We start from the raw sequence: 19,305 nt of genomic DNA on the forward strand, positions 1-19,305 counted from the left end.
TTTACCGCCTCATGAGTGGGTCATTGGGTTAGGCCTGTAAAATTTGGGGAGGTTATGAAATCCATTGGGATTTCAGAACACCTGCAAAGGGCATGAGTAATCATATGAATGTGGCAGTCTCTGTGTTGCTATCTGGGCTCCCCCGCTCCCTGGTAGCATACTGGACCGACACTGCCAAGTGGCTGCACCAAAATTCCTCCCTGAGGGGTTTGCATGCATGTAACAGAAATTACTCTTGGTACCACTAGCTATAACTTCACATTTATTTCTGATTTTAAAAAAATAGATCCATGTGGACCTGACAGGAGCATACTGCAGGGCACCCAGCTCTACCTGCTTCCTGCTCCTAATAGCAGTAAGATCCCTGTGCTGTTTGGGCCTACAGAATGTAGCAGAGATGTTGTTCTACCTTCTCTGCCTTTTTGTGTTGTTACGTTCTCTGCAGCAAGGCGAAGTGGAGGGGAACATGTGGCCTAACATTTTACTATCATGTTTTAGCAACACAGTAACTATTACCAGCATACACTTGAAATGCAAATTATATGACATTTTTTGAGCCCCAGTCTGATAGCTCAGTGTACGGAGAACTGTTTTTGAAGGCAGTGAGAATTCCGTATATAGAGGGCTTGCAGGTCTGAGCCTTTTATTTTCAAACTTTTCCACTTTTATTGATTCTGCATAGTATTTCTTGATTTCTGAAAATTCACAGTGAGTTAGAATTTTCTCTTTAAAGTCATATATACAAATAAGCTATCATATAATGTGCTATGTGTGTTCAGTCAAATGATGAAACACAAAAGTATTGAAACACATGCCTGATGTACAGTGTTCAAATTAGGGGTTGGAGTTGGGCTATTGCCTCTAGTCTTCTTATGTAGCTGTCTTTATTATTCATAGAAGGGGCCATATTTAGTAAAATTTACAATCAAGTGTCTTACGGCCAATATCTGAACTACTTTGAAATCTAGGTAGGAAATCTGCCTATTGCAATCTGGGTAGTATATGCCCTCTCCAATTCTGTATTCACTTTTTAAACCTATTATTCCATTGAAATTTTTTCAAAGGTAATGTATTGCAGAATACAAACAAGGTCTGTGCCCCCTCTGCTGGCTCTGTAGCATTGTCTGTCTAATAAATGCTGTCCCCCAAGCTGTCAATGTCATTGTTGTTGATACAACATGAAAGACAGTTCAGTTCCAGGGATGTAGGGTTTACAGAGTATAATGCTTTCACATTTTTTAGACATTTTTAAAACTACAAAAAAATTGGGGCTGATTTTTCATTGCTCTGCACCTTATAATAGTCATCTCCAGTAGTGCAAAATGGGTGTAAAATACTAACTTTCTCATCTGTCAGTGTTTTTACATTCACTTTGTAATCACTTTGCATTAGTTTAAATAACTACACAAAGTGCATGGCACTGGAAAATTGGGCCTCAGATGTCTATCTCCAAGAGTATGTCTACGCTAGAAATGCTAGAGCACTGCTGCAGCTGTGCAACTCTAGCACTGTTGTGTAGACACTTGCTACAGTGATCGAAAGGGTTCTTCCATTGTTATGGTAAATCCACCTCTCTGAGAGGCGGTAGGTAGAATTCTTCATTGACCTAGTGCTGCCTACACCAGAGCTTACATGAGCTTTACTGTGTTGCACAGGGCATGACATTTTTCACAGCCCTGAGCAATGTACTTAGGTCAACCTAACTTTGTAGCGTAGACCAGGCCTAAGATAGTTTGCAAATATCACCCCCTTAAACAGGTTTTTTTCATGCATGTTGCATAAGCAGAGGTAATTGATATAAGTCTTTTTTTACACTTCATACTCAGTCCAAGTAGTAACAAATGTTTAGTCTACATAGGAGGAGTATACCATCCATCACCTGCTTGTATAATTTCATAAAATTAACCAGGAAATATTTCCACCATCTACTCAATCTACTGTTTTTAATATCAATGATACATTTCCATGTAATGTCTGGGCAGTGCATTGTAGGTTAAACCTCTTAAAGCATTAGATTTCAAATTTGCTGTAAACACTTCGGCAGCTATTGCGGAAATTGCTTCTTCACTGGGTTGTTTATAGAAGACAGAAAAACTTATGTTAAAACAATAAAAGTATGGAAATTCTTCTGTTTACTCCCACTTTTTCATAAAATCATAGAATTGGAAGGGACCTTGAGAGATCAGCTATTCCAATCCCCTTCATTCATGGCACGACTAAGTATTATGGAGACCATCCGTGACTGGTGTTTGTCTAACCTGCTCTTAAAAATATAGGATGATGGAGATTCCACAACCTCCCTAGGCCAGTGGTTCCCAAACTTGTTCCGCCACTTGTGCAGGGAAAGCCCCTGCGGGGCTGGGCCGGTTTGTTTACCTGCTGCGTCTGCAGGTTCAGCCGATCGCGGCTCCCAGTGGCCGTGGTTCGCTGCTCCAGGCCAATGGGAGCTGCTGGAAGTGGCAGCCAGTATGTCCCTCGGCCCGCACCACTTTCAGCAGCTCCCTTTGGCCTGGAGCAGTGAACCGCGCCCACTGGGAGGCATCATCAGCCGAACCTGCAGACGCAGCAAGTAAACAAACCGGCCCAGCTCGCCAGGGGCTTTCCCTGCACAAGCGGCGGAACAAGTTTGGGAACCACTGCCCTAGGCAATTCATTCCAGTGCTTAACTACGCTGATAGGAAGTTTTTTGTAACGTCCAACCTAACCCACCCTTGCTTCAATGTAAGCCCATTTCTTCTTGTCCTATCCTCAGAGGTTAAGAAGAACATTTTACTCCCTCCTCCTTGTAACAACATTTTATGTACTTTAGAACTGTTATCATGTCCCCTCTCGGACTTCTTTCTCCAGACTAAACAAACCCAATTATTTCAGTCTTCGCTCATACATCCAGGTTTTGGACAGGACAGTCCCTGTTTTAAGCCCTGTCGTGGCTGTCCTGACATTTTTGGCAAAAGTGGGAATTTGTCCTGTTTGCTCTTACCAACTGATGATCATCTTGGCTGTATTTCCCTAGTTTGTTTATGCGAGACAGTATCAAAAGCCTCACTAAAGTCAAGATGTTCCACATCTACTACTTCTCCCCATCCACAAGGCTTGTTACCCTGTCAAAGAAAGCTGTTAGGTTGATTTGACACGATTTGTTCTTGACAAATCCATGCTGACTGTTACTTATCACCTTATTATCTTCTAGATGTTTGCAAATTGATTGCTTAATTATTTGCTCTATTATCTTTCCAGGTATTGAAGTTAAGCTGACTGGTCTGTAATTCCCCGGGTTGTCCTTATTTCCCTTTTTATAGGTTGGTACTGTATTTGCCCTTTTCCAGTCCTCTGGAATCTCTCCCATCTTCCATGACTTTTCAAAGATAATTGCTAATGGCTCAGATATCTCTTCCATCAGCTCCTTGAGCTAGGATGTATTGCCTCAGGCCCTGGTGACTTGAAGACATCTAACTTGTCTAAGGAATTTTTAAATTGTTCTTTCCCTATTTTAGCCTCTGATCCTACCTCACTTTTACTGGCATTCTCTATATTAGCTATCCAATCGTTACTAGCCTTTTTGGTGAAAACTGAAACAAAAAAGTCATTTAGCATTTCTGCCATTTCTACATTTTCTGTTATTGTCTTTCTCCTCTCACTGAGAAAGGGACCTACCCAGTCCTTGCTCTTCCTCTGCTTCTAATATATTTGTACAATGTTTTCTTGTTACCCTTTATGTCTCTAGCTAGTTTAATCTCATTTTATGCCTTAGGCTTTGGCCTTTCTAATTTTGTCCCTACATACTTGTGTTACTTATTTATATTTAGAGACCTACCAAATTCTTGGCTCTAAAGGCAGCAACCGTGGAGCTTCCTGCGGTGCAGGAGGTTCCCGGCGGTGGAGGTGGGTCCGATCTCATGCTGCTGGGAGTGCTCCAGCTGGGGGCTCCCAGCTGCCAGTCCCAGCCGGGCTGGAGAGGACAGGACTTGGTCTTCCCCTGCACGGCTGCTCTCGGAGGTGGGGCTGAACTATTTTTGTATAAATTGCCATTCTAAAATTCATAAATTCTCCAGCAGTAGCAGGCAGGAGCCCCTCCCAACTCCTTCCCAGTGCTCAGGAGTATGGAAGAGATATGTTACACCATACTCCATAGCAGTTTTTAAACATAAACAGTCCCAAGGCTAGGTAGAACTTGCCTTCTCCCTCTTTGAGCCACATACTCCAGCTGTAGGGTTGTAGGATTTCCCATTATCTATACAAAAGACAGATCCAGCATATGAATTTGTAGATCAAGCAAACTCTCCTTTGCTTGAGTTGCTGCATGGAGGGTTGTTTTTAAAAAACATTTTTTAGGCTGAGTAGGTCTATCTGTTTTTTATCCAGTATTCACTACCTGAATGGGTTGGGTGCCTAGAAAGCTATAATGCCCCTCCCCTCCCCCATTAACTGTGTCATTTGGAATGGTCTTAGACATGCCATAGCTTCTATTGACACCATCTTCATACAATGTTTGTTGTTTATTTTGGAGGTATAAAGTACAAATGACTTCAGGTGTGTGTATGAAAATAACCTTTATTGCTTAGTAAAAAAGTCAGTGGTATAATAAAACATACCTCATAATGCCCTTGTTTTATAAATAGTAAAACAAACAGCAAATATAATAATAGTTTGCACTTCCATTTGAGAATCTGACAGCATTAATTAAGCCTCAAACCATCTCTGTCAGGTATGTAAATAGTCCAGTTTTATAGAAAAGTTAATTGAGCCACAGAAATGTTCTCCCTCTAGGCCCCCCATGCCACCAAGTGTCCACAATTTTTAGTAACATTTGAGATCTCAGTTTGATACACCAAGGGCCTAATTTTCAGAGATGCTGAGTTCCTGCAGCTCTCATTGACTTCCATTGTATTTTGGGATGTTCAGGATCTCTGAATATCAGATCTTAAGTGTCTCAATTTCAACATTCAAAACAAAAGCAACATCAACATTTGGCTAAGTTGCTTGCTCACAGTCACATAGCAAGCCATTGACAGAATTGGGAATGGAAACCAGAAGTCCTGATTCCCAATACCTTCCTTTAACCACAGGAGAATGTTGCTACCCTTCAGTGAGACAAATGGACTGATTGCATACTCCTTATGTAGTCATAATTGCCAATAAGGTCAACAGAATTTAGCTTGAGGAAGGGGTGTAGGAAAGACCTTTTATGATAGGACTTTTATGTTGTAACTGGTTTTTAGGTGGCCTAAATTCAAATCTAAATTTACTATAGTTTTCTTGTACATGTCTTCCTTTTCCAGTAGGTTATATTCAGATCTGGGCACATTTCAGCTTGAATCACTCAATTATTTACTGTCTCAAGCAAGTAGAAGGCAGTTATCATATCCATCTAGTACTGGATCCAGCATTAATTTGACATATTTGGATTACAAATTATTTTTCGGCATAGACACACCTGCTGTTAGTTATTCGGGGCCATTTCATGACATCGTTTTTAAGCAGAAGTCCTCATCAATGTCAATGGGAAGTTAGACTAAACATGCTGGGGATTTTAACTGGAAGATGAGCTTCTAGTCATTGTGATCCCTTAGCCACAGAGTTCAAAAATGTAGTCAGTGTGGTCACTGTTGCAGGAATATTTGTGTAACCTTTCTGCCTGTTGGAGTTGGGAGCAACAAGGGCTGGGTTCAATATCTAGGGGTTTCTTTTCAACAATACAACACAAAACAGGCTCAAACCCCACCCAGTAGACTGGGACAATTACGTATCACCCCCTGGGCACCTGTAAGAGGCAATACTTCCACTCTCACAAGCACAGAGTCTGAGTGTAGAAAAGAAACCCCTTTTAACAAAAGGAGGGAAGTAACCCAGCATTAATTTGGGAAAACGCCATAAACAAGGTTCATAAACATAAACAATGAGCAAAAGACACCCTTTTCCCTCAGGTTCTTAAGTCCAGCCACCAAAAAAGTGCACAGTGGACAGTCTCTTGCATCAGAGACACTGTCCCAAAGCAGGTCTAATGCTTAGACCTAGATTATCAGTGACTTCAGATCTGTGGTGTGTAACAAGACTCCCATTTGAGTCTTAATCACTCTTACACAGTGGAGAGAGGAAGGGTCAAATAGTGTCTAGGGCCCCAGGTTTGTATTTTCTCTGTGTCTGTGGTTCATAAACTAGACCCCTCAGAAAGGGCATTGTTCCCAATGTAAAGCTTCATTAAACTTATTGATGACATGGGAAACTGAGGCAGGGAGCACCCGCAATGCCACACTTGGCCAGCAAAGGGTATTATAGGGAGGATATGCCTTGTTACAGAACTCTTCCTTGTGAAGCATCTAGTACTGGCCCCTGTCAGAGACCAGATACTGGTCTAATCTGGTTGGCAATTCTTATATTCCTTTCATAAGGGAGGGTCAGATCTTCTTACCAAAGTTAGCAAATAAAAAGATTGTGATATGACCCCTCTTCTTGGCACTTGTAGGACATTGTCCAATTTTAAAAATGTTCTCAACTGAACCCTCATATTCCAGTTACTCTGAAGTTTATGTGGCACTGCAATCTGTCAAGAAGTAAACTTTTAAACTAAACAGGATATTATAATATTATGCAAATAGTTTTATGAAGGCATTTCTCTGAGTGTAATTATAATTCCTGTGTGATGGGTTATGTTAATCAGAAAAACAAGATATCCTGTTGTTTTTGCTTTTTAAATAGAGCACTTGAGGAAAAACAGAAGGCAGAAGAAGAAAAAGAACTAAGATTTAGAGAACAGATCCTGAAACAAAGGAAACTGAAACTTCAAGAAGCAACTGAAAAGTTCCAGCGTGCTCATCTCCCTTTTTCCCAGCGCAGGAGAATAGGTTTGGAAATTCATCGCTCAATGTAGTGAATCCTCATATTGTATGTATTTGTCAGTAGAATGCTTCCTCAAAGTGCCCAGGACTGTGAGTCAACTTGTTACCCTTCTGCCTCCAGTGATAGGAAGATTCGCTTATACTAAACTTAGAGTCAGTCCCTGACACCATCAATCTGTCAGCTACCCAAACAATCTCCTCAGGGCAGTGCTAGCCCTCACTTTGCATTGCAGGTTAACAATAGATGTACCCCAATCCCTAAGCCACCTGAAAGTGTTCCCTTGCAGTGTCCAGTGTTCCCTTAACCACTGGATACTCACAGAAATTACTAGATAAATTATCTTCTAAAGGAACAGTGCACACACCAGCCTGTTTGATTTAACTGAGGATCAGCCCCAATGTAACCTCACAGCACTGAGATATATTTATAGTGAAAACAAACATGTTTCTTGTCTAAAGGCTAAGATTTAGGAGATAGTGAAAAGGGATAATGATAGAAACAGATACAGTTACATATAAAACAAAGTATAACAAAGCATAAACTGTAATCAACTCAGTTTATAAATCCAGCTCAAACTGGATTAAGGATAGGCAAATGTCAGACAATATTTGGAGAGTACTTGGAATCATCCATAGTACAAGACCAAAAAAGATCCATTTCTCTTGTTATTACTAGATGCAGAGAAAGCCTTTGATAAAGTAGAGTGGAACTTTCTTTTTCAAGTCCTGTCCCATAAGCAATGTTCCCTCTAATTTTTTACATCCATGTGCGGAATGAATTTTGTTATGTGCACCAATATGGAGGTGATGTGTGGCGGGGGAGAGGCGCCTCTCCTCGCTGCGCACCTGCGCAGCCCTTGATATCCTTCTGCACAGCTGCACAGTTTAGAGGGAACTTAGCCATAACTTTGGCCCCCAGTTCCTTAAAGGGATAAGTTGTCTTTACACTGGCCCAAAACAGCTGTGGAAGTTAATGGAGTTAAATCTCCCCTTTTTGAATTACACAGAGGAACTAGGCAGGGATGTTCATTGTCTCCTTTACTTTTTGTGCGCTGGTTATCGAGACTTTTGCACAGAGAATAAGGAACAATGGATCTATCATGGGATTAAAACATTCAGAAACACATTAGAAAATAGCATTAGATGTACATGGTATTATATTGTTTTTATCTAAACCGAGTATTTCTCTAAAATGAGTGTATAAAGAAATCCAGGACTTTGGATTTAAAGTAAACTACGCCAGATCTCAAATGTTAGCTTTCAGTTTGCCAGACTCTGAAAAGTCACTCCTCCAGAAAACATTTGGGTACAAATTCTATAAGATATCTGGCAATTCAAATCTCAAACAACCTAGAAGAACTCTGTGAGTTAAATGACAAACCACTACTTCAGCAAATGAAAAAAGTATGCAGTTTCTTGATTGGGAAGAATAGCCACAGTCAAAATGAATATTCAGACAAGGATATCCTTATTTTAAAATCTTTCTGTGTTTATCCTAGATAAAACTGTAGCAGGAATACTGAGGATGCTGTTAGAATTTATATGGAATAAGAAAAAGCCAAGAGTGAGAGTAGATACTTTGTACAGATTCCTTAAACAGGGTGGACTAGCTGTTCCAAATATTCTATGGTATTATCAAGCCAGCCAGCTCAAAGCAGTAGTGGATTGGGGGCACCCTAACCCAGCCTAAGACTGGGTCTGTATTGAACAAAAAAATTGTGTAGTATAGCCATAGCCTCAAAAGTGGTATGTCACTTAAATAATAACAGGGTTTTGTCAGATTTGTTGTCACAAATGCAGCAGCATCAACTGTGAGTTAATGTCTCTGACTTTAAGATCAAATATCAAAGTAAAAAAAAAAAAAAAAAAAAGGATGGTACTACTTTAGGACTTAATCATGGCTTTGCCATGAGCCCAGAGTGAGAGTCAGGCTGCAAACTGGACACCATCAAAAAGGCCTGAATAAAGACTGGGCGTGAATGGGTCACTACAAAAAGTAATTTTCCCCTCTGCGGATACTCACACCTTCTTGTCAACTGTTGGAAATGGCAACGTCCACCTTGATTGCATTGGCCTTATTAACATGACAAAAGTATTTTTTCTTCTTTGATATTCACCCCTTTTTGTCAACTGTTGAGAATAGGCCACTTCCACCTTAATTGAATTAGCCTCATTAGCACTGACCCCCCCCCCCCATTTGGTAAGGCAACTCCCATCTTTTCACGTGCTGTAATATTTATACTGCTTTCTGTATTTTTCACTCCATGCATCTGATGAAGTGGGTTTTAGCCCACAAAAGCTTATGCCCAAATAAATTTGTTAGTCTCTACGGTGCCACAAGGACTCATAGTTGTTTTTGCAAACACTCTTGTGTTTTCCCTGCTGCTTCAAGGCAGGAATAAATGGCGCCAGTGGTCAATAGCTACACCACCTAATGTGTTAAGGAGGTGGAGAAAGTCCCCAGTTCTGCCCACCTGCACAAAAGGAGATGTAACAGTTCTGTGGACCATCTTTCCCCTCCTTTACTACTACCTGTGATGTGGAAAGTAGACCATAATTCATCCTGGGAAAATACTGAACAGAATTATTCAGTCATTTATCAGGTTGTATAATATGGTTTGGCTAAAACAACAACAACAAAAAGAGTGGTATATTGCATATTTCTTTCAGCAATGTAGACTAAAGACAAATGCCAAAATTGTCAAATTCAGATCAGGCTCCTGAATAATCCATATTTAGGCATCTAAATAGAACTGGCCTGGATTTTGTCTTCAGCAGTACTGAGCAACCCCAGCTCCCCGTGATGATCAAACCATTTCTGTTTATTGTTAGTCTGACTTTAGGTATCCAAATTTGAAAATTTTGGCCAAAATGTTTTATGATAAAGTTTTATAGAATGTTTCCTGATGATGTGTCTTTCCCTTTAACTCATATAGTCCAGAGAAAACCAGCTCCTCGATTAGAAGAGGCACTTGAACAAATTCAAGGATCAGTTTTAACATCAAGGTTATATTTATCATCATCTAATAGGCACAAAAGTACCTGCAGGTAAACATTTCTATTTATTCTATTGTGTTTAAAAACTAAATTATTTAGTTAATGCATTGTATTATACAGCAAATAATTAACACTACTCTTTTGGAAATTTTGGCAAACTATCAAGTAGCAAAAAATGCTGCTATGAGTACTATTAAAATGAAAATGTTGTGTCATATCCTTAAATTGTTTGATGTCTACATGGCACAAAAGCAGAGGAAAGGAGGCAAACGTTTACACTCCCCTAATCCTGTGGGCTAGTTCAATGCCCAGCATCAGTTAGAGCAGCCTCGGGACTGTTCTAGCCTGAACCAGTTGCAGTGGCTGCCAAAGGCCATTCTCCCATCCAAGGATTAGAACGGGATGAATAAGGAATTTTCTTTGTTTCTGGGCAGTTCCAAAAAATTTTTTTAAAAAGGTTTCATTTTGGGTTGAATTGAAATGTTGAAAAAATTTCAAGTCTCATCAAAATGAAACATTTTGTTCCAGCCTAACTTGAAATTTTTTGTTTCAATTTTGGGCATTTTAACAAAAGCAAAGGAGGAATAGCTTTACAAACAGCAGGAATGAGGAGGAGAAGGAGGTGGAACCCTCATTATGAGCATTAGCCCAGTGGTTAGGAAACTCACCAGAGATGTGGGAGACCCAGGTTTAATTCCCCTGGTTTCCCCCTACCTGGTGTGAAGAAGGAATTTGAACTTTGATCTCCCATGTTGCAAGACAGTGTCTTAGCCCCTGGGCTATGGGATATATGTGGCATTGGTCTTTTGTAATTTTTCCTGTTGAAACTCTTCCACTTGATATAAATAATTAAAAAGTCATTGGAGCACAGACTTGACCTTGGGTTTCCCAGATACTAAACGAGTGCCCTAACCATCAGGGTATAGAGTCTTTCTCTCTATTTTTTTCTGTCCCAATGCCTATTCATTGTCATTCCCAGTAACATTTTGTGGTCATTCGTTATAACAATTTCAAGTTGGGTTGAAACAAAATATTTTATTTTGACCATTCTGAAACATTGCAATTTCAGTTTGGTCAAAGCTATTCAGCGAACTCAGCACATATTAGTGAATAATACTGGGTCATCCAAAATTGCATTTTTCAGTGAATAAACTATTAGTTGAAAAAAATTCACCCAGCTCTACCCAGGATTGCTGAAGCACAAGAAGATATGATATGAGTAGGTGTTATTCCCATTTCATGTATGGAGAACTGAGGTACAAAGATTAAGGTCGAGACTATCTATTAGTTTTGTATTTGAGGCACTTAGGACCTGATTTTTCAGAGTACTTAGCATTGTACAGTACTTACTGTGGTCAAAGAACAGCTCCCATTGACTTCAGTTGCAGCTGAGAGTGCACAGCATTTCTGCAAATCAGATTCCCAGTGTATCAAGATGGGCACCCAGAAAATGAGAAACACAGAATTATTGACCCCACGTGAAATGTTTTGTTTAAGTGACTTGCCCAGCATCACACAGGAACTCTGTGGCAGAGTCAGTTCTCCAGGAAAGCATTCAACTGCTTTAATTGTGAGACCATCCTTTCTCTTTCTGAAATCTTCTGCCTCATCCGCTATATACTTTCCAACTTCTATAAAAATAGCATGTGATCATGTAATTAAAGACAAGCATCCGATGAAGTGAGCTGTAGCTCATGAAAGCTTATGCTCAAATAAATTTGTTAGTTTCTAAGGTGCCACAAGTACTCCTTTTCTTTTTAATTAAAGACTGTATCCCAATATGTACAACACAAGGGGGCTGAATTAAGGTTGCACAGTCAACTTTAATCTGGCATTTCCTAATTTGAGTGCTTGATTTTGCAATCTTAATGTTCTTTGAATATAGTTATTCTGTGTGATTTTCTAGGTTCTTTTTTAAAAAAGCAATCTGAAAAAATAGAATCTCTATAGTGTGATGCCATATTGACACCTACATGGATCATCAGAAAGGCTGGAATCTTTATATCCACTGCATAGACTTTTCCTACTTGAATTAAGTGGCTAACTGATAAAAGTAGTAGGCTGTCATCCTTTCTGTGGACCAGCACTAGTGGGGAATGGAACACTTCATGGGTTTCACTAGGAGGGTGGTGAAGCACTGGAATGGGTTACCTAGGGAGGTGGTGGAATCTCCATTTTTAGAGGTTTTTATGGCCCAGCTTGACAAAGCCCTGGCTGGGATGATTTCATTGGGATTGGTCCTGCTTTGAGTAGGGGTTGGACTAGATGACCTCCTGAGGTGTCTTCCAGCCATAACCTTCTATGATTTGTCTATGATTTTCTGACAGCAGAGGAAAGTTGAGGGTCAGGAACCTTTGGTTCTATTCCAGGCTGCAGAGGAGTGTGTGCTTTAGTGGGCAGCACAGACTCTTCTGCCCAATCCCCCCAAGCTTGATCCCCTCTTCCCCTCCCGCTTTTACCTGCCCCTGTCCCAGTTCTGTCGTTTCTCCACTCCATAGGCTTCTCATCCCAGTCTCATTGCCCAGTCATTCCCTGTCCCTCCCCCACAGCTTCTTGTTCTCAATGTCCTGCCCAACCAGACCAAGTACCCTCCCGGCTCCTCATCCAATCTCTCTCTCTCCCTTTCAGTCACCCCTGCCCACATTTCCTGTCCTCAGTGACTTCCAATTTTCCTCCCTGGCTCCAGTTTTCCTCCCTCACCTAGTCTCAGTGTGTCCCTGCCCACCATTGTGTTCGTGTCTCAGTCTTTGCCCAGCCAATCCCAGTTCTCATGCACCATGACTCCTCCTCCAAGCTGTCTCTACTACCTGCTCCTTCCCCCTGCACCACCGATTCTCAGTCCCATTCCTCCCCACCCCTGCCAGTCAATTCCTCATTTGACGTCAGTCTTCCACTCCACCCGATTCACTGGCTCCCAGGTATCTCCCACCTGTTTCCTTCCGTGGCTTCCAGTCATAGTGTCTTCTCCCAGTCTCCTTGCCAAACCAGTCTCAGTCTTCCTCCATCCCAACTCCCAGTCCCATTTTTCCTCTTCCCCCACTAGCTTCCAATCCCAGCTGTCCCTCCCTGGCTCTTTATCCTAATGTACTCCCCCACTCCCATCCCTAGTCTGGTTTTTGTCTTCTCTGCATTCAAATGAGGCAGCTTCCTCCTCCCAGCTGTTTGGGGCCCAGCAGGGGGTCATTGGGAGCACAGGAGAAACAGGCTTCCTGTTGTCTTTTTCAGTGCTGGGACCCAGCCTGCTGCAGCCCAGAGCTGCAATTGCAGGGAAAATCTTGCTTAACCATGGGCTGGCGCATGTACAATGTACACATTATCTTTGGGGAGTTTAGTTGCAAAGCTCTCGCAAGTCTCTGCTAAGCATTTGTGAACTCCAGTTTTTCAAAGGCTTATGATAACTTGGCCAAATTTGGGTGAATTTTTGTGGGATGGCAAAGCCACATCCCTGACACAAAGCTCTCCTCCACCCTATGTCAAATTCAAATCCCTCTTCCAAGGCATAAGGACACTAGAGCTTCTCAAAGAAAATATCACCAGTATTTTTTAACGTGGGCAAAAAGAAACCCTAGACTCATTCTTGGAAATGGCTGAACCATTTTGGCAGAAGCTTTCCAAAAAAATTCATCCTGAGGCAGTCATTAACCATGAAAAATTCCAGCCCAAATGGTTAAAGTTTGGCAAAGCTATAAGCAACTGCGCAGCCTTAATAATCGGTGGTGCTATCAGCCCCACGAGGAATTATGTATATATTATGTTGCCTTTATTTGGGAGATATTATATTCTTGCCATGCACTTCAGTATATTTCTTATTTTAAAAGATATGTATTGTAAAGTATATAGTTAGATCAAGAAATACATAGTTTAGTTATTTTTGGCTTAATTTTTATTTTTTCACACCAAGAACTACAGATTCTCCCTCTGATTCATCAGCATCTAAAAATGGCTTCTTACATCGGAAGCAGATCTCCACAAATGGTGGCTATGATAAAATGATCCAAGAAAACAGTGGAACAAACTTGGATAGTGACCAACTTCTGTTCCAGCAAAATCTGGAAGAAATGCAGCGACTCCTTGAAGAACAGCATCTCAGCAGCTTGGCGGTAGGATTCTTTGGAAGTTATTCACTAAATAATGTTTCTTAAGTGTCTTACTAAAAATGAAAAGTCAGATAGGCAATTATCATTCTGACAATCTGATTCTGTTTCAAGTGATTGCACATGTCCACTCAACTTTAGGTGTGTGCCCGCCCAGTATACTAATAGTATCAGATTTTCCCTTCATGGTACCAGTCAGGAAAGCACGTGCACTGTCTGCTCCTTCGTGCTGCTGCACAATGATATAAAGGAGAGATCCGCCCATGCCCCTCACCCTCCAGTTCATTCTTACTGCTCATGATGGCTGTGGCAGTGTACTACTTTGCTACTGTGAGAGTTTCCCTCTTTCCTACTCTTTCCCTTTGAATATATTTGGTACTTGTTAATAGTCTTAGTGTAGTATTTTACCTAGTAGGTTTCCTATTTTACCATTGTATTCAGTGTACTCTTCAGTTCTCGCTGGTTCTGGGTACTGTTGCCTGATGCCAGGGCATGCCTCAGTCCCTGTTCTTCAAACCTTGTGATGGATGCAAGAAGCTGTTGCAGTTCAGTAACCTGCACTTCAGGTGCCTGAAGTGTCTTGTAGAAGCTGACATCAGGGGAAGGTGCCAAATCTACAGGGAGTTTAAGTCCAGAACTAAAAATACAGGGAGGTCAAACTATAAAGCACTTTCTTATGGAGGCAGTCCTGCCCCCACCCTTGGAACCTTCCTGCTTGGGGAGACCATAGAACACTTCTGCTTTGGTTAGGAGTACTCCTCCTGACATGGCGGAATCTCAGTGTCAATCTCCTTCTTCAGTCCTGAAGAAAAAGCCAGTATACTGCATCAAGGGAACTGTCATCCAGGAGATTGAGGTCTTTGGTACCAATGTCCAACAAACAAGGTTGGAAGCAGACACTCCCTGGTGCAGACAACACTTCAGGTGGTGCTGTTGAGACCAATCTGTAAGGAAGCACCATCTTATTCATCAGTGCAAGAGAATGTATCAGTGCCGTCAACACCTGAGGCATATGCCATGGCATGCGATCTTCTGAGTCTCTTGGTGCCAATTTCTCAATTTCAAGAGATATCTCACTCAGTACTGATATACTCTTTGAAGGAATTGGGGGAAGCACCACCTCAGCCAGCCTTGGGTTCGTGCTCATCTCCTGATGAGTAGGGCCCTACCAAATTCACGGTCCATTTTGGTCAATTTCACGGTCATAGGAATTTAAAAATAATAAATTTCATGATTTCAGCTATTTAAATCTGAAATTTCATGGTGTTACAATTGTAGGGGTCCTGACTGAAAAAGGCATGGGGGGGGGGTTGCAAGGTTATTGTAGGGGGTGTTGCGGTACTGCTAGCCTTACTTCTACGCTGCTGATGGCAGTGCGGCTGCCTTCAGAGCTGGGCAGCTGGAGAGCGGCAGCTGCTGGCCAGGAGCCCAGCTCTGAAGGCACAGCAGCCGCAAGCTGCAGTGCAGAAGTAAGGATCGCATGGTATAGTATTGCCACCCTTACTGCTGCACTGTTGCCTGCAGAGCTGGGCCTTCAGTAAGCAGCTGCCGCTGTCTGGCTGCCCAGTTCTGAAGGCAGCACAGAAGTAAGGGTGGCAATACCACAACCCCTCTGAAATAACCTTGCGACCTCTCCCAAACTCCTTTTTCAGTCAGGACCTGGAATTGAGAACAGGCATTCGCATGCCACTGTTGTAGTCGATGTCGCAAGATATTTACATGCCAGATGTGCTAAAGATTCATATGTCCCTTCATGCTTCAACCATCATTCCATTCGTCCATGCTGATGATGGGTTCTTCTCAATAACAATGCAAAGCAGTGCGGACCAACGCATGTTCATTTTCATTATTTGAGTCAGATGCCACCAGCAGAAGTTTGATTTTCTTTTTTGGTGGTTAGGGTTCTGTAGTTTCCGCATCGGAGTGCTGCTCTTTTAAGACTTCTGAAAGCATGCTCCACACCTCATCCCTCTCAGATTTTGGAAGGTACTTCAGATTCTTAAACCTTGGGTCAAGTACTGCAGCTATCTTTAGAAATCTCACATTGGTACCTTCTTCCGTTTTGCGAAATCTGCAGTGAAAGTGTTCTTCAAATGAACATGTGCTGGGTCATCATCCGAGACTGCTATAACATAAAATATATGGCAGAATGCGGGTAAAACAGAGCAGGAGATATACAATTCTCTCCCAAGAAGTTCAGTCACAAATTTAATAAAAACACTTTTTTTTTTTTTTTTTTTTAACAAGCATGATCATCATGGAAGCATCTCCTCTGGAATGGTGGCCAAAGCATGCAGGGGCATATGAATGTTTAGCATATCTGGCACATAAATACCTTGCAATACCGGCTACAAAAGTGCCATGCAAACGGCCGTTCTCACTTTCTGGTGACATTGTAAATAAGAAGACTGCAGCATTATCTCCTGTAAATGTAAACAAACTTGTTTGACTTAGCAATCGGCTGAACAAGAAGTACGACTGAGTGGACTTGTAGGCTCTAAAGTTTTACATTGTTTTGTCTTTGAGTGCAGTTATGTAACAAACAAAAAACTACATTTGTAAATTGCACTTTCACTACAAAGAGATTGCACTACCGTACTTGTATGAGGTGAATTGAAAAATACTATTTCTTATCATTTTTACAGTGCAAATATTTGTAATAAAAAATAATATACACTTTGATTTCAGTTAGAACACAGAATACAATATACCGTATATACTCATGCATAAGCCAAATATTTTTGGTAAAAAAACGACGCATCAAAGAGAGGGGGTTGGTTTATAAATGGGTCTACACCAAAATTTGATGATTTTAAACTCTATGAAATCATTGAATTGAATATAAAATACATTGTCGTTTTGTTTACATGGACCATCTGCAGGGATGGAGCCCCTCAGCTCCCTGTGGCTGCGGTTCACCGTTCCCAGCCAATGGGAGCTGCGAACGGCAACCCAGCAGCTACAGGGAGCTGAGGGGCTCCATGCCTGCAGACGCTCCAGGTAAACAAAACGTCCTGACCCGCCAGCTGCTTACCCTGGCGGGCCAGGAGCCAAAGTTTGCCAACCCCTGAAATATAGGGTCGGCTTATGAAAGGGTCGTACAGTTTTTACAATTTTTTACCTATTCATCTTAGGGGGGTCTGTTTATAAACGAACAGACTAATGAACGAGTATATACGGTATATGAAAACGTAGAAAAACATCCAAAATATATAATAAATTTCAGTTGGTATTCTATTGTTTAACAGTGCGAGTAAAACTGATTAATCGCGATTAATTTTTTGAGTTAATTGGGTGAGTTCACATTGTGCGATTAATTGACAGCCCTACTTTGAACCCATTGCCTCTTGTTCTGCCCTGGGTGGCAAGAAAGAACAACTTTTCTCCCTCTTTTTTGTGGCAGCCTTTCAAGTATTTGAAGACCACAATCATGTCTCCCCTTAATCTCCTCTTTTCCAAACTAAACATATCTAGTTCCTTCAGCTTTTGCTCATATGGTTTGCATTACATCCCTTTGATCATCTTTGTTGCTTGCCTCTGGATCCTTTCCAGTTTCTCAACATCCTTTCTATACATTGCTGAAGCAGTACTCCAGCTGAGGCCCAACCAGCACTCAGTAGAGCAGTACTATCGCCTCCTGTGACTTCCATACTATTCCTGTTAATGCAACCTAAAATTGCATTTGCTTTTTTTTGCAACAGTATCAAATTGCTGACTCATGTTGAGGTTGTGATCCACCACAACTCCCAGAACCTTCTCAGTGTGCTGCTGCCGCCAAGCCATCATCTTCCGTTATCAGCTCACCTGCATTGACCAGTGGACCCACTCCATCCCTGATCTTTCTTTTTTGTCTTACGTATTTGAAGAACCCCTTCTCTAAATTTCCTTGCCAGCTGTAACTCATTCTTTGCCTTGGCTTTCCTGATTTTGTCCCTACACTCTATTCCCTTGTACACTTCCTTGGTGACATGCCCTTTCTTCCATTTCCTGTTTGTTTTCCCTTTTGGTTTGAGATAGCTAAAAAGCTCCTTGTGCAGCCACATTGGCCTCCTGTGGCTCTTACTATGTTTCTTCTGCATTGGAATAGCTAAATGTTGAGCCTCTAGTATTACATCTTTTAGGAACTCCTAGTTTCCTTTGACTCCTTTTCTTCCTAATTGGCCTTTCCATGGGACCTTGCCTACTGTTTCTCTGAGTTGGTTGAAATCTGCCTTTCCGAAGACCAGTGTACTTGTTTTGCTGTTCTTATGTCCTCCTTTCCTTAGGATCTTCAATTATATCAGATCATGATTACTTCCTCCCAAGTTCCCGACCACCTTCACATTCTCAACTAATTCATCCCTGCTGATCAAAACCAGATCCAAAAGTCCCAGACAAACTCCCTCTGTTTGCCTCTTCTCCATTTAATCTCTCCTCCTATTGGGAGCCATAGAGGAAGTTCTTCCTTTATGCAGAGGAAAGGGGTTACTCCTAATTTCAAAAGCTAAAGAAGGTCTCAGACCCATGCTAGACCTGCAAGCTGAACAAATACATAAAGAAAATAAAGTTTCACATGGTCAGTCTGGTTTCTGTTATCTCCTCCCTGAATCCTGGAGACTGGTATGCTGCCCTCAGCTTAAAGGATGCATATTTCCATGTGGCAATACCTCAAAGCCACAGGAGATTCCTTAGATTTATGGTCAGCGAATCCCACTGTCAGTTTGCAGTCCTGCCATTTGGTCTATCCACAGCCTCCGCATTTTTACAAAGTGCATGAGAATGGTGGCTTTGTTCCTAAGTACTAACACCTCCTTATCTCTACTAGAAATACCTTGCCTGATGCATGCCAAGACCGCGTTAGCTTTTTTCATGGCCATATCATACTGGCAGCTCATAGTCATCCTGTGATCAACCAATACTCCGAGGTCCTTCTCCTCCTCTGTTACTTCCAAGTGATGTGTCCCCAGTTTATAACAAAAATTCTTGTTATTAATCCCTAAATGCATGATTTTTCACTATTAAATTTCATCCTGTTACTAATACTCCAGTTTACAAGGTCATCCAGATCTTCCTGTATGATATCCCGGTCCTTCTCTGTATTGGCAGTACGTCACAGCTTTGTGTCATCCGCAAACTTTATTAGCATATTCACACTTTTTGTGCCAAGGTCAGTAATAAAAAGATCAAATAAGATTGGTCCCAAAACCGATCCCTGAGGAACTCCACTAGTAACCTCCTTCCAGCCTGACAGTTCACCTTTCAGTGTGACCCATTGTAGTCTCCCCTTTAACCAGTTCCTTATCCACCTTTCAATTTTCATATTGATCGCCATCTTTTCCAATTTAGCTAATAATTCCCCATTTGGAACTGTATCAAATGCCTTACTGAAATTGAGGTAA

General features: G+C 41.5%; 1 protein-coding gene across 4 annotated transcripts in view; it reads left to right on the plus strand.

Annotated features, from left to right (window-relative positions):
- Positions 1-19,305, plus strand: part of CEP126 (centrosomal protein 126) — a 52,153-nt gene that overhangs the window by 3,847 nt on the left and 29,001 nt on the right. For all 4 annotated transcript variants that reach the window (XR_007355710.2, XM_048843488.2, XM_048843498.2 and 1 more), the window contains exons 3-5: positions 6,697-6,842; positions 9,773-9,884; positions 13,735-13,933. Coding sequence is in view for 3 of the 4 variants with exons in the window: in XM_048843488.2 (XP_048699445.2) it covers positions 6,697-6,842; positions 9,773-9,884; positions 13,735-13,933 (457 nt within the window). In the remaining variant the exon portion in view is untranslated. The remainder of the gene's footprint in view (positions 1-6,696; positions 6,843-9,772; positions 9,885-13,734; positions 13,934-19,305) is intronic.

This window comes from Caretta caretta, chromosome 1, assembly GCF_965140235.1.
Source record: "Caretta caretta isolate rCarCar2 chromosome 1, rCarCar1.hap1, whole genome shotgun sequence".
Taxonomy (NCBI): Eukaryota; Metazoa; Chordata; order Testudines; family Cheloniidae; genus Caretta; species Caretta caretta.